The 22,401-nt window shown below is 43.7% G+C and overlaps 1 protein-coding gene across 4 annotated transcripts in view; it reads right to left on the bottom strand.

Moving 5' to 3' along the window:
* SLC66A2 (solute carrier family 66 member 2) overlaps positions 1 to 22,379 on the bottom strand; it is a 73,491-nt gene extending 51,112 nt beyond the window's left edge. For 3 of the 4 annotated variants that reach the window (XM_051798930.1, XM_051798932.1, XM_051798933.1), the window contains exons 1-3: positions 22,261 to 22,379; positions 8,903 to 9,242; positions 1,209 to 1,342 (exon numbers count right to left, since the gene is read on the bottom strand). In XM_051798930.1, coding sequence (XP_051654890.1) covers positions 1,209 to 1,342; positions 8,903 to 9,105 — 337 coding nt within the window. In that variant the 5' untranslated portion in view covers positions 9,106 to 9,242; positions 22,261 to 22,379. Of the gene's footprint in view, positions 1 to 1,208; positions 1,343 to 8,902; positions 9,243 to 9,633; positions 9,773 to 22,260 lie in introns of those variants that run through there. The other variant, XM_051798931.1, reaches the window with a different exon arrangement.
* Positions 22,380 to 22,401: the final 22 nt, after the last annotated feature.

Below are 22,401 nucleotides of genomic sequence, written 5' to 3'. Positions count from 1 at the left end.
AAATATGCACAAGGATAATTTCCTCTCAGAAAAGGCGAATGGAGAAACCTCTCTGTCACTCCACTAGCACAGACAGCAAAGGAGGAAGAAAGCACACATGCCCCTCCTAAATGTTTCCCGGATTTTAACTGCTGCTAAATCTGGCTGAAAGTAGATTTTAAGTCATTCATCCTGCCAGACTGACAACCCCTGTGAACACAGCAGCTTGTGTTTGGAAGCTGGAGTACAGCTCCTCTTCTGTATGAATTCACTTACCTGAATAGTTTCACGCTACACTCCACAATGAGCAGGAATGGGAGTAGCTTCCTTAGCTATTAGATAAATTACCCTACTGCACAGCAAGTAGCTGCTGCCTTCTAATGATGGCTATGGATATCTGGAATTGGATCAGACCCTCAATTATTAGGGAGTGTGGAAGAGAACAGATGGAGAGCGTAAATTATACATCCATAATGGCAAAACAACTGACAAAAAGCTGACAGTGTTAATTCTGTTCTTGTTGGTAATAAGCTGTTACATAAAATGTTGTAAGTCAAAGTCAACAAAGAGAAACCAAAACCTACCCCTCTCACATTTCTTATCTGGGGGTTAAAAAACAGGTACTTTCTACAAAGCCTGAACATTTTATTAAATAAAGAATAATACTCTGGCCTGACTGAAATTATCAATGCCTAAAAATTAACAAATAACCGAAATAAAAAATATGTTAAAATTCCCATAAATCCCAACTAATCTCACACTAAAGCCTCAGGGTACACAAAAAGACATAGTTTTGCAACTATATGACAGCACCTCCTCTTTTGACAGTCAATAACTCAAGTAAGTAGAAAATTAGTTTCAAAAGCAAATGTTTGCAATAAATTGCAATAAAATAAAATTTCAGATGATAAAGTATAATCGTAACTATGAACAGTACAAATTACAGTTAAAAAACAACCCAGGTTAGCACAATGGCATAACAGCCAGCTCTATATTCAGAGCATGATGTGAAATATTAAGGAAAACTCCAATTTCTAGACTGAACTGAGACCCATCTATACACATTTACCTGAAAAAAAAGCTGTTTCAAAAAAGATGTTTAGAAAGCGCTACACTGAATTATCAAGAAAAGAGACTAGATTGCAATTCAGATAGAACTTATGTACAAAATACAGCGCACTATACTTTCAAAAACATTTATCCTGCAAAAGCCAGCTCCCGTCACTGACCTGCAAAAGAGCGGCGTTTTATGTTCAGCTCATTGGACACTCGTACTTCAGTGCACAGCTTCAGCATCAGTAACATTGTAATGATCATGATAATGCTTTGCCACAAAAGAGGGGATTCAAAACGCCTTCCAAACCTAAAAAAAAAAAGAAAAGAAAATACATAAAACATTTAAGCATGTGGAAAGGGAAATGCTAACAGCTACAGGTATGAAAGGCTGAGGAAGTTGAAGTCACCAGCCAAACCTATATGAACATACAGTAGCTCAGAGCAGGAGTATCTGAGAATCTTATTTCAACTGATCCTAGAGATTCTGAAGCCAGAAGCTTAAGACTTTGTTTCCAAAGCCAGCAGCAAGCCTATTATTTTGAAAGGAGAACCACATTCATGAAGGAGTCAAGTCAGTACAGAGAGACCAGAGGGTTATGCCACATTAAAACCAATTATGTGTGCTCTCCACGTACACACTTGGTAGATTCCACATGGACTTCTGTGCAAAACTTACCTTCCTCAATTTTTCATTTTTTAATGTGAAGGCATAAAGACAATAGCACTCTCCTTATAAAGAAATAAATACCTACAGCCCCGTCTGCCTCTAGTCATCTGAGTGGAAAGACCAGGTCTGCAGAACACACGAATTATTTCATCAATTTTTGTCTTATTTGGACCAAGACTGGCAGAAGTAAGGAAGTACAAATGATGTTTGATGGGGGCTTCTGAGCACCTCCTGTACAAAACTGAGAGGTAAACTTGTATTGTGGCCAGTCTTGACTGAAGAGCTTACTCTTATGTGATTGCATAAGATCCTGCAACAGGAAAATGAGAACCCCTCACTGAAGATCAGTGATGCACCAAGCTCCTCTTTCTACATTGCTCGATGAAAGCTCAGCAATCCCCACCACACACTCAGTAAGTGCACCACAGTTAAAGGGTGGAAGCTTTTCATACGTAGCCCTCAAGATATAGTGCATTACAACAGGAAAGTTGCACACACATCACAGTGAGCTGCTTCTCTGTGCTTATTTCTGCCAGGTATTATGCCTTGAACACAGAGGTGCTGAGGAAGTGATTCGGTGAAAACACATTGCTACGCTCCTTCAGCCAGCACCCTGAGGCATGCAGGCTTTCTAAATTTCCTAACAGCACAGTTACTATGGTCACTTTCTGACCACATCATGCTAACTGAGTCCTAAGCCTCACAGGCATGGCAACTATTGCCCTCTACAGATCAACAAAACATACTCATATGAAATACATCTTCCCAAACACCAAGCCCCAAAACAAGTCTTGCAGGCAACACAACCCTTTAAACTAGGTCACATATACAGGAAAACAAACAGCTGCCAGCTGCAGAGCAAACATGACATGGCCTTCACCACACTACCTGGATAACAAGACTAGAGGGAATACCACCGTCAAGGACCACTGTTGGGTTCTTGAAGCTGTAAAAGCAAAGCCAGAACACTCATTTTGCTCTGGGTCATGGACACAAACACCACTCCAAGCTGCTTACCCTACTTTGCATTGACATTAGGGCCTGCCGAAGCAATACTAATCCAGTTTAAGACTCCTCAGGCCAGCCTGAGCCAGGAGCACTGTGAGATGTAAGCCCTGCAGGGAGAGCGTGCTATTCCATGTTCTGCTTACTTTCCGCCTTGCAGACATTATTCCTGTCTTTGCCTAAGCAAGAGCTGGGAGAGGAGGAACATCAAAGTAATTAAACTATGTTACCAGAGAGAGATGAAGAGCCTTAGGATACTATAACAGGCTTGCAGAAATTTGAAGCTTTGAAGTCCTGGGGTGAGGGGGTCACCACTATTATTCTGCATTTTCACCCCATAACTACAATGTTGTGTCATAAAGTGAACAGTGACACTTGGAGTATACAGGGAACTCAAGACTTCATATGTCAGACTACACTGTTTACTTTGTTTGTAAAAACAAAAGAACTCTTTATTTCCTGTACTAGTCAAATGCACAATAAAGGGAGGGAGGGGCTTACATTTTATCAGTATTTCCACAGACTTAAAATGACTAATGCATATTCAGGGTGATGAAGACAAGAGAAGTGAACATTCAAGCCAGAGCAGAGACTAACTAGTCATTTAGAAAACTACTTAATTCCATTGGTACAATTCAATCCTGTTGCAATAATCCTGCTATTCCAGTCCTGGGCCTACTCAAAACAGCAAATGCCAATTGTGCAAAAGAAGCCTAAACTAGACCAAACACAAAAGATTTGCTTATCTCTTTTCCTAAGACATCTCTGAAAAGAAACTGACTGTTGTTGGTGCAAACAGATCACACATTCCTCCTACACTCCTGGATGCTGTTTCAACTTCCACCCATTGGATGCTATAGACTTTTCCTGGTCTTTGGGAAGTTACAGATTCTAGGCAACATGGAAAGCACACAGGATATTCCACACACCACCAGGACCACGACAGACAGCCCACGGTAGCAGCATGGCAGATGTCCTGAAAGACGTCCAATGGAATTACAGAATTTAATCAGCAGGAAGAACAAGAAACAAATTAGTTTTGCAACAGGATCTTTTCGTATGAATTTCTTCTTGATATGTAAACTTCCAAGACTTTATGATAAACATCCCAAGCTCTTCACTTGGACATACAAAATTCCACTTTACTTTCTGCACAGAAGAGCAATGCATTTTATCCCTGCTCTCCAGTACTTATAAAAAAGGAGGAGGAATTTAATAACACTTTTGCCCTCAATATCTGAGCAAGATTCCACCAGCAGGCCATATATATAAGGCAATCTTTCAAAGTTCTAGTCACACTGTCAGCTTGATTTATACCATCATCCCACATTTCCCACATGGTAAAAGCTGGCAAGATCCATTTTAGTAACAGAAGCCTTAAAAGCAAAAGTTTCTCTTTTTCACAGAAAGTCCTACAAACAGACATCACTGCTACACCTTCTGAAGCCAAAGCAACACCAGACAGCAGAGACCTGATCCACACGTGGCACTGTAGGTGTTACAGCAATTCCATAGTTCTCATCTTTTCCCTGACTGTCAGAACTTCTTCCCACAGTTTGTCTTAAGGCAACTGTTTTGTGAGAAAAACTGCAAAGTTGGACGGTTTTATCTTCTGTTGTTTGGATTTCTGTGGCATTGCTGTATGAGGGTTAGGACAGTGGCCTGCAGAATTGCATCTCAAAACCTTTGGAAAGAATATTGTCTTCTTGGAAAATACACAAACCACATTATCCTATGACATCCATTTTATGAAATGCAAAACTGAAAAAAAAGTCCAAAAACTTCTGAGAATAGCAGGGAGCATAAGTACTTTTGGCTGCGCTCACTCAAGATACAAATAAAAATGCCTACTGCTGATTTCTAAGAAATCTGCAGTTCCTTTTCCTCTAGCTATTTACTCTGATTTTAATATTAAAAGAAATCATAATTTATCTCATCATAAGCTCCGTTTTAAAAAAGAAAGGGCGAAGAGAGGGGGAAGAGACAGAGAACTCACAAGTAAGTTCTTCTGCATCCTCCACCCCCAACTGATTATACAACTCTCACCCGCCTTCTTGTTCCTGTTCTTGATCATGACAATGCAAAGCTACTCAGCTGGTAGACTGCAGGCCAAAGGAACCCAGAAGGTATGTCCATCTTGGTCACAACTGAGCTCATGTGCCACAAAGGAACTTTGAAGCCATCCCATAACTTCAAAAACAGCCTAGGACAGCTTAAACAGATAATTAATCACCTCAAAGCTAAAGCATCAGGTTATCCCTTGAGCAAGAAAAGAGAGCTAATTCAGGGAGTACAGTAAGACATATGCTAACAAAAATGTTAATGAAGAGTTTAATTAAAAATGCAGAGGGAAAAAAATCGCTATCAGATTTTTTGGAGCAGGCCATGTACCTTCACATGTACCAGAATTACAAGGGCATTGAGTTTTGCACTGCCTCTCACTCTCTATCCAGAGCGCAAACCTTCTCCAGGCTGACCAGTCCAGAGAAACACTGACTGTGGGGCTGGAGAAGACAGACAGAAGGAGCAGTACTGACAGTGGCAGAAGGACTAGAACAACGGAACAGCTGATGCAATAATAAATCATGTCCAGCAGCTATACTGGCACCCCAAAATAAACATTGCTTTGATGTGTTATATAAAATTGTAACAAAAGATTACCACTAAAAATAAAGTTAACTTGGTATCAAGTTTAGTACAGCACAAAATCTACTTTTCACACTGGTAAACAGACCCCGCTGTGTGATGCTGTGAGAACAAACTGCCTACTTTTCAATTTTTATTTTTTTTTTTAAATTTTGGGGTTTTTTAAGAATCCTCTTTAAAAGGGCCCAAGACTTCATTAAGGTCAAACTTCTAGTTTCTTTTTCCTAAACAAAAGTCATGGATGCATAAACAAAATGAAGTAGAATCATGCCCATTGTTATACATACATAGATTTTATTCTTGCAGACCAGCCTTTTCCCAATGTTGTTACACACAGTTCTGGCATGTAACTCATTGTTGGAACACAGTAAGGCCAAACAAACATAAGTGAAAGCAAAAATGTCTCTTTAAAGATGACATTTTGAGACATCATGTAAAAGAGAAGCATGAAAAATTCCTTAATGGGTAATGTGTTACTGTCATCACTGGCAAACTAATGTTCTTTGAGCACACCCTGAAACTAAGGGATTAGATGGAAGGAAGGCAAGGAGGAGAGGCATTTCACTGAGACTTCTTGACTTTAAAAGATGGCTTACCACTGGAGACAGTCTAATTGGAGGAACTGAATTTGTGAAAACAGGTAAGTCAAAACAGAATTGTTATCCTTGATCTTACTAGTACTTTGTTCATTGACTATTGTAACAGTGCAACACACCAGATGCAAGTCTATTGACACGTAAAATACACCAGAAGATTAGGAAGTAAATACTCTATTTGGAGGGGACACAAAAGGTCAAACTTCACCCACTGCAAAACCAGATGTTAAAACGAAAAAAAAAAACCCTCTGAGATAAACAAGTACAGTTATAGGAACATGTGGAATATGTCATTTCACAACTTGAAAGTGAGGGAATTGCCCTCATAGCCGAGATTAACAAGTAGGGACATAGGGTAAGGGTGGGACTGGGTCTGTTCTGAGTGACAAAAATACAGAGAGACCAGCACTACTCAAGAGTGAAAATACAGAGGCAACCTGGCATAAAAGGCAGGAACTGTCTGTTCTGTAAGCCTCAAATTCAACATACAAAATTCAGGGAAAATCTCAAAGTAACAACAGAAATGAATTATAGAAGTGTCTTTGAAGTGAAAAATAAAACAAACAAAAAACCCACCACAAACATCAGTCATCCTAAGAAATAATTAAGCCCTGAAAAGCAACTTTATTAAAACTTTAAAAGTTTTTAAGGTCTACCACTTCAGTATTTATTTTTGGATCAGGGTGGAGGGGAAGTCAGGAAGCATGACTGGCTCAAATCATGTGCTTAATAACCAGGGGTAATGAAGAGAAACTAAAACCAATTGAAAACAGCAGCTACATGGCAGTAAAGTTTTCAGAAGTGAGACACAGATTAAGACTTGGTTTGCTGAAGGGAAGGAAATGCCAACTGGTAAAAAAATTATACAGAGAACAGAGTTGCTTGTAGGAGCGGTTCTGTTCTGGCACCAGAATGGATTTAAATGACTTTATAAATTTAAAACAAAATAAAAATCTTTTCATTCCCTCCAATAAATATTACATACACAACTAATATAATTCTGCTGTTTTGTCATATGATCGAGAGATTGTGTACCAAATAATGCATCAGCCATAGCTGACATTAACCAATTAATGCAAAAATGGAATTGCCAAGCTGTTCTATGGATGCATTTTAACCATGTTCACAGAAATCAGAGGCTCTTGCTCTCCTTCTTTAATCAGCCATATGCCCAAGGATAACATCCAACATCAGTGCTGCTTTCCTGACTTACTGGTGTTTATAATTAACTACCAGGGATGCCCAATTTTTTTAAGTAGACAAGCAAAATATTCTCTCTCAGGGAACATTTAATTATCATTATGCGAATAGTCTTTTGTCTTTTAGTTTCTGCAAGTACAGACAGCAAGGCTTCTGCAGGCTCATGCCTACGTTTCCCCACAGAATGGGCATGTGCTGGGTGAAACCATTCCCTGCCAAGCTCCAAGATGACCAGAGCCTACACAGTGCTTATACATGCCAGAAAGTGATACTATTATGTGGCTTAAATACTCACAGTAAAAAAATCACATACTCCTATCAATATAACTGCATTCTCTCGCTTTTGAAGCGTTGACAAATCTTTTAACATTGACATAAATTACAACTTTTCATTACTCGCAGTATTTATTCTTCCGCACATCTCCTAACCAGGTGTACTTAAAATCAATTCATACTGAAGATTTTTCATAGTCTTCCACAGTCTGCCTCCCTTAAGAGATGCATTCACCTGGGTTACCTAGAAACTACCAGCATCTCCATTCAGATGTAAGTACTTTGCGTATTTTGCCTACCTCTGGTGGAACAAAAAATTAGACAATTTCTATTTCTCAAACTGTTAACTCAGGCTTTTCACTTCTCCTCTCCCCCCCCCCCTCGACAGTTCCTCTACTTCTCTTCCACTCTCTGCTTTCTCCAAGAGCTGCTTTTCTCCCCAGGAAAACACAGGTCCAATGCAACAAGTAGCTCTGATCTAGCGATGACTTCTTCGTTTGATTGCCAGCTTGTGGTGCCAAGAAAGGCCCCTTGTTTTCCCACTCCAGTACAGCACTTACGTGTCACATTTGGCTGTAGAAGAACCCAAGAAGCCATTACACAGAAGGAGGGGAGCTTCAGAAAGAAACTGGAAACCGAACTGATAGCCTGTCACCTATCAGTTCTTCGTGGATTACAAAGCAGTATTTTGTAGTCAAAACAGAATCACAGAATAACTGTTCTTAATTGCAGTAACTTCCCAGACCATTTCATCTTTGGTTTTCCAGGTACATTCCCAGTGTTGTATCATCTCTATTATTAGAGGTAATAAGGAAGATGTTAATAGAATTAATTCATAGAAATCATACCCTAATAACATTTTCTTTGTCCAGAAGCTAAATATGGAAACAAACTTGCTTTTTTAAATACTGAAACTGGTGTTGAAAACAAAAGAAACTTGCTTTGAAAGGCAGCCCACCTTTTGCCTGCTTATCCAAGAATTAATGTTTTCATCTGTAGTTTTGCACCGGAGCTCTACAAGTGAACCCCCTCTGAAGCCAGCTGGCATCCCGGGAAAACGCAAGAACATATGGCAAGTGTTCCAGTGACGTTAATGCCAACTAGACACTAGAATAAGCATGCGGGGACCGAGGCTTTCACTCTGAGAATGGAGCTAGAGGGGCAGGGGAAATGTACAACACAGTCAGCAAGAAAAAGACCTGACTTAGCATAAACCTCTTTACCAACAAGTTAAAAAGTTACATCTTGGAAATCACTGCACTGATAATCAGATTTGGCAAAGGGAAGAGACCGTGCTCCCGAGCTCAATTCATTCTACTTAAAACAGACTGACAAACTGACGGAAAGACAGCATTTTGATCTTCAACAGAGGGGGAGAAGTATGTAAAACACATTGTTTCCTCAAATATTCTAATCAAAGCTTTACAGCTAGCAACCAAGCAAGAATCTTTAGAACTGAGCAGACACACCATCAGCTTACCAAAAAAGTATCCGCAGAATGTTGGCGACCAGCAGCACCAGGCAGACGTAGGTGGAGAAGCCCTCGGCGTTCTGTGTCCGGCGGATGTCCCGGTACTGGGGGATGTAGGGCACCACGCCGCCGAACACCATGGCCCCCGCGGCGCCCCACGACACCAGCTGCTGCATGGGCACCAGCAGCCACTCCAGGCCGCCCGGCTCCATGCCGGGGGGGCGCGGGGAAGCGCTCAGACTGAGGGATGCCCCGCCGCAGCTCTCCGGCCGGGGCCGGCTCTAGCCGCGGGCGGGCTCCTGGCCGGGATGCGGCACCATGGCTGCGCCCTCTCCCGCGGCGCCCGGACCTGGGGAAAGGAACGGGGCGTCAGTCTGGCTCTGCCAGGGGCTGCTCCGGCCGCTGCCGAGCCGGCACCACCGCCCTGCCGCGGGCGGGTGGGGGCCGCCGCCGCCCACCGCCCCAGCCCGGCGCCGCACAGGGGAAACCCGACTCTGGCACGGCAGCCAGCGCCGAGGAGACCCGCCAGCGGCCGGGGAGGGCACGGACACACGGACACACGGCGCCGCCGCCACCCCCGCCCAGCCGGCCGGTCGGTTCTCCGAGGGGGCTTCCCCGCCTCCATAACCCACCCGCGCGCTCCTCGCCTCGCGCATCCCGAGCCGCGCGAACATGCGCGTCCGTCTGTCCACCCGGCTGTCCATCCATCCATCCATCCCGCCCGTCCGCCCGCCCCGCACCTGCTCCCCCTGCCCCATGCGCTGCCTCCATCCCCACAGCGCTCCGCGGGCGGGCAGTGCCGTCCCCGGGCGGCCCGTGACGCCACCGCGACCGGCCGCGCCGCCGCCAATGAGCGCCGGGGCCGCCCCTTCCTCCGGCGGGGAGCGGCGGCGGGCTCGGCCCTGCCGCGCTGCCTTTCCTCCTCTCCTGCCGGCACCGTGCCGCTCCCCGCCGCTGCCTGGGGCACCGCAGCCTGGGGCACCGCAGCCTGGCCTCCGCACCGGGGAGGGCCCTGGACACGCACCGGGGCAGGGCGGGCGGCTCGGCCCGGCAGGGCTGGGGTGCCGGGCTCCCCCGGCCACACCTGGGCGCCCTCCCCGCCGCGGGCCCCCCTGAGCCGCCGCCCCGGATCCTGCTCCCTGCCTCGGGCTTTTTCCTTCTTTCTACCCAGGAGTTACGGAAAACTCCGTCACGCCTCATAGACAAAGGGGCAATGGCTTTAAAATTAAAGAGGATTGATTTAGATTAGATATTAGCAAGAAATTCTTTACTGTGAGGATGGTAAGGCACTGGAAGAGGTTGCTCGGAAAAGCTGTGGATGACCCATCCCTGAAGTATTCAAGGCCAGGTTGGATAGGGCTCTGTGCTACCTGCTCTACTGTAGGGTGTTCTTCTCGATGGTGGCGGGGGGAGGGTGGGGTGTGGAACTAGATGATCTTCAAGGTCTCTTCCAACTCAAACTATTCTGTGATTCTATTACAATTCTGTGATTTCCATGGCTCTCAGAACCGTTGTCATTACTTAACTACACACAATTCAACTAACCAGCACATCTTCTGTACCAGAGAGGGGGTTTTCCCTCAGCGGTATGGATAACAGGTGGTGGTGGAGGGAAAACGTTGCATCTTCTACCCGAAGTGACCAGTGAGTCTGTACTGCTGGTTGTAGTGGGCCAGCTGCACACAGATGTTGCAAGGAGATTGACTGCATGGACGCTGCATCACTGAGGTGATGGCAAACTTCAGCAACACTAAAAAGGATGTATCATCCACTGTGCATCCAAGTGGCTGCACAGCTGTCCTCAAAGCTTGTTCCCTGGGTTCCCCATAATACTTTCATAGACATGCTACCTCCTACCTTTTAAGTACTGCTTCTCATCCAATAGGTGGGAAATGAGATGGGGTTTCCTGCAAATGTGTGATGTATTATTTTGTGTCCTGTAGCAGCAACTCCAAATGTTTGTTGTGAGTCTTGAAGGGAAAAAGGAGCCGAATTAAAAATAGAAATGTCTGTTTCAAGGTTTTTGGAAGCCTTTTGTTTACTTCCTGCATAGCAGCACCTTGCTCAACTGCAACCATTTCTGCCACCAGGCACGTTCTTGCAGCACACATGCAAGCACATGAACCTACACATTACTGCAGAGTGTATTTTTCAAAGACCATTCTTGGGGTACCATCACAAAAACATCCATAACACCCTCCTACACAGATGAAGTGACCAGTGATAACATTAGGACTCACCTTTCCTACAGGGAAGCAGTAGCTCTGCTACTCAAACAAAGCTGTATTCCACTCTACAGACCTGAAAGTTTGATTGCCAAGGTTAAAAATACACAGTGGAGGTTTTGAATTCTAATTTTTGGATGAGAAGCCTGATGTTCCTCACTTCAGAGCATCTGACTGACTCAGACTATAACAATCAAATTATGTAAACTGCATTATTTAAAACATATTTTATTATTTAATGGCTCACTGTCCACATATCACTTGTGCACTGTTATCATCAGACAGTTATGCCAATTTCTTTCCACACTTTTCTTGGAAACCTTTGCCACATTATTTTTCCTTAAGCACAAAGGTCTGAACAAGCCTCAAGCCTGTAAATAAGAGTAGCCCAGACTAGGAAGGCAACTTTTGTTCATGTCAACATGTATTTTGAGAAATCATTGAGAAATTATCTTGAGAAATTATCTTGAGAAAATAGGTATTTTGAAGTAATGGTTACCTACATAGAAGAAACTGCCCAGGCTGACATTAGATCTCCAGGCTACCTTCCAGAATAATTCCAGGATGCTGTTAAGCCTAGGTAATAACAAATCGCATACAATATTAAGATTCTAAATATCAACTGGAAACAGACAACCACTTTAACTTAAGTTGTTCACCCTTACTTGAAACTCTAAGGGTAAAAACTCTGAATTACAGCATGTTGCTGTGTGAACCTAACTCAGTTTTGGTCACTGAAAAATGTCCTGGTTGTTTAGTAGTTAATCCATGGATGTAAGGCAAACTGATCAGTGACACCAGACGCTAGGTAAGGGGAGGAATGACAGGTTGGCTCAAACTCCTCAAGATGAGCAGCTGCACAAAAGCTTGTGCCAGGATCAGGGGGGGACCTTTCAGGTCGCAGGATATTCTAAGCAGCCAGGGGCAATTTTCTTTGGCAATGGTGCCATCCCAAGGTGCTTGCTGATTCCGGTATACCGTCCTACCCAGCACATGGAACATCCAATCACAGCAGACCCAGCAAGCCTCCGTAAGGAGAGTGCCTTAGAGGAGCTTTATCTAAAGCTTGGGTGATAACAGGTGTTTGAAGAGAGTCTTGCTTCATCAAGGAAAAGTTCAGCAACCTGCAGGTCTGAGTGCAGTCACATGAGAATGCTCAGCCTTGTGAGGCTTCATATCAAACTAGATTTCTTTATCTGGTAGATAGTGACTGAGAGGGAGCTGAGAAGGACCGCTTTCTTGGTATAAAAGCAGAGCCTATCGTAGCAACAGTGCTGCTTCACTGCCAGACAGCAATCTTCTGTTTCCAAGTGAGGAGAAAAAGAACAGGTGCGTTTATTTTTCCACACTGACTGGCAAAATTCCACCATTAAAAAAAAATAATCTCTATTTGCTAAAACTACATTACCCATTCAGACAACAGAAGCAGACAGAAAGTTTCATATTAGGTCTTTGAAGACTAATATTAATCTTTTTAGGACAACTGCTGCAGGAGAATTGAAATTGAGTATGTGAGCAGCTCTAGCCACCTAGTTATGAAATAGCTTGTAGCAGTTAACATTTTGGTGACAACGTAATTGCCAAACCTCCAAACATAACAAGAACTTATATTTATTCCAGATTAAGAAATCTGATAAAAAAATGTATCTTTGGACACAATTTAAGCAAGCCGAGAGTGGTGAACAGACATGGCATGTTTACAAAGGGATTTTAACATTGGTAGAGGTGGTAAAAATTATTATATAAGGTTTAGTTTTGCAAATAGGTCCACTGCAAAGCACCATTTCTACAGTTGGCTCCAGGTGGCCATATTCCTAGCAGGACAACATTGAGGCAAACAGGATTCAGGAATCAACCACCCAAGTTGGACCAGTTTCAGAAGATTTAGCTACCTCTGCAGTTTTTTACAGGAGGAGGAGGAGGACAGCTGTTGGTGCTTCACTTGTAGTTACTGCAATAGCAAAAATAGCAAATTGCTGCAAGTCTCCTAACCAGTCTGTTGTTCTGTCAATTGATTTTGAAAGATGACTATTAAAATTATTTTGTAGTCTGCATTACAGGAATGCTGTTGCACTGAAGCAAGCACAGCAAGTCCCTGCAAGATGTCAGCTCAAGTGCAGATAAGCACTAAGTCACTACTTGAACACGTTGCACAATAAATGTTTTCATAAGGATTATGTGAATTCCTGCAGTAGCCAAATTTCCTTCAATTATCACATTATATCTCATTCTACAACTACAGCCATGGGGAGATCAAAAAGAAATATTCACTGTACTGTTCATAAAACAAGTAAATGGGTCTTAAGTGCCTTGAAACTGGCCATTCCTACCATGATGCATTATCACTAAATCATCTGCCCTCGTCTCTCCATTTTTTTATTTTCTACAGCAACCCTACTGCAACTGCTGGCAGAAGCTACCTCCTGACCCCTTTTAACACTAGTAAGCCTCTGTTTTGGTAACTGATGGACAGAATCAAGCTAGCATTAATAAGAGATACTGTTTTATTGCACATCTTCACCACTTTTTATTTCTCCTTCTGTGCTGGTCTTTGTAAACAGAGCAGTGAATACAAGCATGATGTGGAACACCCACCAGTATGCAAAGGAACAACCTCTTCACCTCCAAGGAGGACCTGTGACAAACATGCCCAGCCTACAAGCTCCTCTCTGGACAGTAGTGACATGCTTTGCACTGGGGAGCAGGAACCAGGGCTGTGCAGGCCGAGATAAATAGACTCCTCTCTGTACTGGGACTGCTACCATCTCCACAGACAAATGGAGAAAAAGCCCTAAAGCAAACATGCCAGAGCAGAAATCAACCTGAAAGCTGGCAGAAATACATGAAGCCCTCTTCAAACCGTTACAGCTTTGAAACAATGGGCAAAGTTCAGGTGAGTGGAGAAATAAACAAACAGCAGTCCCACTTCAACTTCTTACCTGTGTAATACATATTACTGCTTAACCCACAGCCTGCTCTTCTGTCAAACAGGTCCAGCTGATGACAACCATTTCTTCCCCACCTGCTCTTCATATGCCTTTGGCATGTCCCATGTCCTCAGGGTCACCTCAGCAGCTGGTTGCAGCAGAGGAGCCCACAGGCAGCTCCTGCTCAGCACCAGCCACAGAACCAACCTGCGCATCCTTTCCCAGAAGTGAAGCCAAAAGTTCTCACCTCAACAACCTTTAGGAGTGGAATTGCTTTCTCTTAAGAAAATATGTAATAGCTCAAAGGACCAGAAGCGAGAAACATCTCCACAGATGGGATCTGCACAGTGTGTCTGGGTAAAATACCATGCAGGCTCCATTCACTGCTGAACCAATGCATCGTGCTCAGCATCAGAAGGGACATAAGGTCTATTCACGATCTAGATTCCTCTTTTTATTCTACCTTATTAAAATGCCTACTTTATTAAGCTATTTCTTGTAGGACCTTTCTTGACGAAATGCAGAAAGAGCCCTACAGCATCTCCCTCTCTCTTGCACTTCACCCCTCCCTGGGGCAAAATACTCACTAATTACAGGATCAGTGTGTTTAGCAAGGAGAGGCTGATATTGGAGAGTGAGATGGGAAAGAGGGAGTGTGGTGGGATGACCCCAGGCACCACTGAAGGCCCCCCACCACCTTGCTCACTTGCTCTTCCCGGCAGGATGAAGGAGACAATCAGGAGGGTGAAATCATGGGAAAAACACTCACGGATTGACATAAAAGTCTAACAGGGAATAAAAAGAATAAAAATAATTGATGCAAGAAAAACCAATCATCAACTCCCACTAACAGACCGATGCCCAGAGAGTCTCCCAGCAACAGCTACTTTGGAAGAAACTTCCCACCCCCACCCTGGTTTTATTGCTGAGTGTGATGCTATGTGGTCCAACATGTCCTTTGGTCAGTTGGGGTCAGCTGTCCTGGCTGTTTCCCCTCTCACCCACCCCCAGCCTATTTGCTGGAGTGGGGGCAAAGTGAGAAACAGAGAAGGCCCTGATGCTGTGCAAGCACTGTTCAGTGACAGCTAAACCACTGGCGTGCTGTTTTGGTCACAAAAACAGTGTGGATAAAGTTAACTTCATCCCAGCCAGAGCCAGCACAGGGCGTGAAACGCAATTTGGGAAATCCTTAAACTGGCTATATCTCTGAAGAACAAGTGAGGGTGCAAATACAGTGTCTAAAGTTTCACAAGAACTATCCCTAGCCCGCTCTGACTCATTTTCTCTCCCTTTAGATGAAGCTGTGGAGTAGCTTGGATACAGAGAGATATAAGAAAAATGACAGAGAAACTATAGCTTCATCAGGATTCAAAATAGCCCCATATGACCTGGAGTCAGTAGCATTACAGCACCCAAGCTATTCTTTCTTTCTCTGTTCTAGGACAAGGACAAAAGTGTTTCTGGTGGCATTTACACACTTTAACACAGTCATAGTTTGTTTCTGCTGAGATAAGCTCAGCATCTCTGGTACACATAAGAACATTTTCTACACATAAGAACAGAACAAAACGAAATTTATGCTGCCCTTATCAGGAGCAAAGAGTGCAGAAGGGAGGAAAAAAACCCTAAAGACCAACATTATTGCATGAATAACACTTGAGTCCAAGACAGTAATCTAGATGAGATAGATACAAACGATGCAGTTTCTGAAACACCAAGGAGATGCAGCTACAGGTCCTTTTTGACTAATGCAACATTTATCCCAGAAAGAAAATTAACATCCTCACATGTCCTCTGAGCCCCTCTGTCTAGCCTCAAAAGTGGGGACAGGCTTGGGAGCTGTGCCACTGCACCCCTTCCCCTAGCTCTGCAGGGCCAAGTCTCCAACACTCTTCTGCTCAGCTGACACTTGTGCTAGCCTGTGCTGACAGTGTCCCTTGGCACCCTCCAGTCCCTCTGTGTCCTTGTAATTTCAGACGCCTTTTGCCAGGCATGCTTGAAATCTGCACCCACAAGTCTCCTGCTGGCAAACAGCCCTGTGGAGCACTAAATGGAGCAGGAGTGGGAGGGCTCCTATAGCACCAAAGCTGCATAAAATACCTGTCATACTCCTAGCAGCCTCCCTTCTGCCACAAATGTCTCGCAGAAGAAGCAGACAGGCCACTGTCAGTCAAGGTTTCAATCCTAAGAGCACATTTGCAACAGTTCTTTGTTTCATATGAGAAGGGGCAAGCCTTTCTCTCAAAAAAAAAAAAAGGCCAAATAATCAGATTTCTACACCCTTTGGTTTTTTATTACCCAAACCTTGCTGTTAGAGCACGTGTCCTACACCTGATGTTCCCCAGTGTTATTCTCCATATTTTTCCAAATCCACCCATGTTTTATGCAACCATATGAAGTGCTTTCCAACAATTTGAGGCTAATTTAAACTGCCTGTACCAGTTATCTTCTCTGGGAAAAATTATCTCTGAAGCTGTAAGGAAACATGACCATAGCTGCAGTTTGCTCACAGGGAATTTTACCCATGGTACTTCACAGCTTCTGGAAAAGCAAAATGTGCATCTTCAAATCATAGAATCATAGAATCAGCTGGGTTGGAAGGGACCTCCGAGATCATCAAGTCCAACCCTTGATCCACTACCACTGCGGTTACTAGACCATGGCACTAAGTGCCACATCCAGTCTCTTTTTAAAAATCTCCAGGGACGGAGAATCCACCACTTCCCTGGGCAGCCCATTCCAATGTCTGACCACCCTCTCTGTAAAGAAATTCTTTCTAATATCTAACCTAAACCTCCCCTGGCACAACTTGAGACCATGCCCTCTTGTCTTGCTGATAGTTGCCTGGGAAAAGAGACCAACCCCCACCTCCTTTCAGGGAGTTGTAGAGAGTTATGAGGTCTCCCCTGAGCCTCCTCTTCTCCAGGCTGAACAGCCCCAGCTCCCTCAGCCTCTCCTCATGGGACTTGTGCTTGAGTCCCTTCACCAGCCTATTTGCCCTCCTCTGGATCTGCTCCAGCACTTCACTATCCTTCCTGAAATGAGGAGCCCAGAACTGGACACAGTACTCAAGCTGTGGCCTCACCAGCGCTGAGTACAGGGGAAGAATCACTTCCTTGGACCTGCTGGCCACACCTGTTCCTGATCTAGGCCAGGATCCATTGGCCTTCTTGGCCACCTGGGCACACTGCTGGCTCATGTTCAGCTTCCTGTCAATCCAAACTCCCAGGTCCCTTTCTGCCTGGCTGCTCTCCAGCCACTCTGTGGGGTTGTTGTGGCCAAAGTGTAGGACCCAGCACTTGGCCTTGTTGAACCTCATCCTGTTGGAATCAGCCCAACTCTCCAACCTATCCAGGTCCCTCTACAGAGCCCTCCTGCCTTTCAGCTGATCCACACTCCCTCCTTTGCCCAGCTTCCAGCCTCTTCAACAGAGGCTCTTTCTACAAAATATTTTTGAAAAACACTCTTTCCATCACATACTCCACCACGTGCCATGTTTAATCTCTGTGTACAAAACACACATTTTGTACCTGGAAGAGAGCCACACCAGGCTGTGGGATCTGAACACCTGAGGTCAGCTCACTGTCCTTGTGTTGCTGAGGCTGCCTCCTTTTGCCCTCACCGCGGAGCCCTGCCTGTAACACACTGCACTTTCTTCAAAAAGGCTCCTGTGTGCACATGTAAGGAGCAAGGCCGCAGGCTGATTTGAACACAGGCTCCAGATGCAGCGTCCACAATGCCAGCAGTGGGCCTCTAGGCCAGAGAAACAGACCCCCGCTCCCTTTTCCACCAGGGACAAACACCCCCAGCTCCCCCCTGCAGCCCTTCAGGAGATGAACTGCTTGGTGAATGCTCCTCCTCCTTCTCTGTCCAAAGACAACGGAACAAGGCTGGAGCAGAAAGCAGCATGAGAAGCATCATCTCTTACCAGCCACATCTGGGAAACATAGCTGGAGATTTCTGTATCACCACTGTGATAAACAAAGTCTTGTTTCTATAAGTTTTTGAACAGGAGTTTATTATATGGTAAAAGCAAGCAGCCGGCTGGGTGACAGAAATGGGGACAAATTTCCCAAATCTGCACACACACTACAGTGTACATTTGGCATTTATCTTAGCTACCTCATGCATATTAATTATATCATATACATTTTACAGGTTTTTTGCTAAGCATTTAATATATGGGTTTTATTACAGCTAAAGCTAAATGGTTATCTCTACAACCGGTCATAATTCATGCATTCTTGGACCAACCGGCGCCTAAAAGATTTAAAGTTCTACCATATTTTATTCTTAGGATAGTAGGGAGGTTTTAGGGCCCCTTGACCTTGTAAGAGTCTGTTTTATTTCTTTATGGGGGTGTAATTAAGTTTTACAATCCGTTTGTTTTATTTTGATGTAATCACCCATTTGTTTCATGAATCACAATTATTTATTTATCACAACCACCTAATAATTCAGTCAACAACAACAGCAGCTAGGCGAGTGATTTCACACAGCCAAGAATTACACAAAACCAATCTCTGTAGTCACCTTTCTGCTGCTCCTCTCCTCACTTAATAGGGAAAACTCTACCCTGTTTTCTGTTACAGCTACATGATGCCCATAGTACACACTGGACTTCTGATAAAGATTATCCTTAACCTTGCCAGTTTTCAGGAGAAACCTGCAGAAAAGGGCTGACTGAAAAAATTCACAGTAAGGGGATTTGTGAGCGGCAGTCCAAAAACTGAACACTTTTGTTAAGAGCAGAACACCTCCATCAGGGATCAGGTTTCTCAACTGCTGGAATTACCCTTTTCTCTTCAAAGATACAGAACCTGAAATTTGAACCCTGAGCAAACATCCAAGCTTTTAATATTCATCCCAAATGTCTTGTCTTTCAAAGGAGCACCAGAGCTGTCTGACACCACTGACCCGAATGCCTTTTCCTCTGCCTGAGGCATTTGCACTTCACTCAGCACATCTTTCCACGCTTTTAAATAACAACAACTTGTTGCTTAAACTGATGTTACCATATGAAAGAAAAGTGGTGTCTTCACCAGGAAGTATTCCAGTGGAACAAGCTTCCAATGAAGTGCATCATACTGACTCAAGAGATCAGGTAAATGTTAGTAGTTTGCTGCAAGAACTATCAGCACCATTTGGAATTTCAGAATATAAAAGCTGATGACCTAGCAAAGCCAGACGTTTTTTGTTGCACATTGTGTCCCTCTGAATCACAACTGTGAAATGACACAAGAGAAGCTACCCGAGAGTGATGACTCAAAGATCAGCCCTACAATTTGTTAGCAGAAACACCGTGACTGTGGTGCAAGAACTAGCTTGTACCTAGCCCTTTTCGCTGCAGAGGAAACTTTTACAACTGACCACGCCTCTGCCAGGAATCAAAAAAAAGCAAACTCCCAAAATCTGCAGTGCCTTCTGATCTATAGCTAAACAAGCTACCATCATGATCCATGAACACTTCCCTTCTTGTCTCACTGCAGAGCTAAATTTCCTGTTTTCTTTCTTAACACACATGTAAAATTAGGCTTCTCTTTGAGACATCCTCTCTCTGTCTTCACCTCCATTTCAAAGCAACCCTTAGCCAGTCATGCTTGGAGTATATGACCAGAGGATTCCTGACCCCGGTGTATATAAAAACTAATTTGTAAGCAAAGAGGAGGGGGAGGGATTTTATGTAACATCCAAACAACAAGAGTAATGCATTTATACAAAACAATTCCTTTATCGCTCCACACCACAGGCTTTTACAGCTGGCACCATATAGTAGTGGCATTGAACTTGGAGCTTAGGACTATAAATGTTTACACATGCTTTTATTTCCTGACCTGCTACCCTGACTTCTCGTTCCAGCAGTGGAGGGACTGGAATTTCCCTAGGAAAGAGCACGAGAAACATACTTTGGATACCATTTCAGTGCACATTGTAAAGAGTTCACAGCACAGGCCTGCGATTCTGAAATAGGATGGAAGCAGATGGCACCACAGCCTCTAGGTCACCTTATTTTTTATTTTTACTTCATGTGCTTCATACGAAGAAGACATATTTAAACTGAAAGCAACTAAAGTCTAAGGTTTTTACTGAAAGAAACTAGCACAGAGCATATTTAGGCATGGAAAAAGAATTTCTGTTGTCAAATCTCTTTTGCTCCTTTCTCAAACCCCCTCAATACCTGTTTTTGTATTCATTGCCAAAATGAACTTGCTGTTATCCTTTTAGTAAATTAGGTATTCTTTACTAATTGCAGTACATACTCTTGTGAGCACTGGTAGTACTGGTGGCTGACTGGTTCTCAGCTAATCCTTTGCTTTTGAAACAAAAAGTTCTTGCGCAGCTTCCCTTAGTCCATGGGTGCACGTCTAACACGGACTACTGCTTTTAAAATATGGCTCATCTTACATTTCCAGATTTCAAACCCTGGAAATGTATGCAACAGCCCAACTCTGAACTACCAAGCCCCTCTGAGGAGACAGAGACAAGAGTACAGCAGAGCAAAAGCAAGCAGGCTAATTCTATTGTAAGTAAATTCATTGTTAAGCAGTCTGTTTGGCCCTGCCATTTGTCTCCTCTATTCTTAGGCTTTCTGAACTCTAGAACTTTTCCACAACCATTTTTAGCTTTACAGACACTTCCATTTTTATTTCATAAACCCAGCTGTGCACTATTGGCCTAATTCAGCTCAAGATCTGAAGTAGGAGGGATACTCAAATCAGCCACCGAGCCCACAAAGTAAACGAACCAGACCTTTGGAAAAGGAAATGCATAGTGAAATATTTCCTTCAGTCTCTTTTAACACTTTTAATTGCCCATCCTCCATTGCTGTGCCACCTGGATACTGTATTTTTTTTGGTCTGACTCCACTGACCTGCCTCACAAAAACAAAAAGCTAGTTACCCAAAGCCTTTATAAAATCATGTTTGTTTTCAGTTGAACTATAACCTGGCCATTGCTAAAATGTGGCCCCACAAGGATTTAGTGGAATTCCTCCAAATTGGTTGGATGTATAACGCTTGCTCCTTTGCATTTCCAGCTGGCTCTTTACTCCGGCAAGCTCTTCAGTGCAAATGGGACTCTATGGCTTTGTTCAAGATAACTGGACACAAGCAGATAGAGCCTCTTCGACTGCCTCTGGGGGAATATACTGCTACCTAAGAGGAAAGCTTTTGTAGCTGTTCTGGAAGGAGGGAAAACCAGGAAGACTATGGCTGTTATCAGAAACAGAAATGCAAAAATAGTACAGCTACTACCTAACCCTAAGGGAAAGAAAATTAGCAACGAATAAACAGGTAAGAAACAACAACTGTTTCTCATTACTTATGCAACAGAACAAAAAAGCTATCTGGTTTCAGCTAGTGGCTACGTACAAAAGCAAAGCATATCTATATGCATAATATTGTTCAAATTGTTTTATCTAGAAGTTTGCTAGAGCAGTAATGCTGCTAGAGCACTCAAGCTCTGAAAAACTTGCTTGATTTTTCTTTCTACAACAAGGCAAAGAGGAGAACCTGCAAGAGTGGAAAGGTAAGGGTGTAGAGACGAGAAGCCACAATTATGGGAAGCACACAGCAATGCGGAGGTTGGCTTTGATGCCACAATTTAACACACTCTCCCAAACGAGGTGGGGAAGTTCAAGAAGGAAAATAATTAAGTTTATGAAGAAAGATTCTAAGTGGTAGGCTTACAGGAGATAATCTTTCCAGCAACTGAGGTCACTCCTAACTCAGAAGATTTTTGTGGATGAAGGCGCATGTTTGGCATACCTATAAAGTAATCGACTAAGGAAATCTATTGCCCAACAGTGATATGCTCCTAACCATATAGGCACAGTAAATTGAAAACCTCTTTAATTTACATCAGGCAACAGTTCCAGCACTCAGGTCATCTGCATAAACAACAATACACCTCTGCAATAGATACACCAGGAGATTTTTATGCTGTGCAGCCCAAAAGTGCAGGGATGACCTACATGCTGTAAGAGGTGATTCTTGCCGATGCCTTCGGTGTTTACTCCTTCGACATTGGAGGAACTTCAAAAGAACTTCAACCACCACGGTATTTTTACCGTATTTACTCCGTATTACAAGACTAGTTACACGGGGGAAAGGAAACAAACCTTATTAGAAAAAACAAACAAACAAAAAACAAAAAAAAAACCCACTAGACCTGTGAAACCATAAGGCCTCTGCAGATTAAACCTCGGCATCCTTACTTGGTTATTGCCGTGCGGAATTCCGATCTCTTCGGCAAATACAGGAACGGTTATTTAAGGATTCCCCAGCTCTCCCCGAAGCGCCGCGGGGCTCTCCCCGCCCGCCTTTCCCGTGAGGCGGCGTCGGGCGGGACCGAGCGC

This window comes from Manacus candei, unplaced genomic scaffold (genome assembly GCF_025592945.1).
Source record: "Manacus candei isolate 608988 ecotype Guabito, Panama unplaced genomic scaffold, ASM2559294v1 h1tg000049l, whole genome shotgun sequence".
Lineage (NCBI taxonomy): Eukaryota > Metazoa > Chordata > Aves > Passeriformes > Pipridae > Manacus > Manacus candei.
Note: the sequence above shows the minus strand (reverse complement) of the source record. Positions and strands in the feature narration are given on the sequence as shown.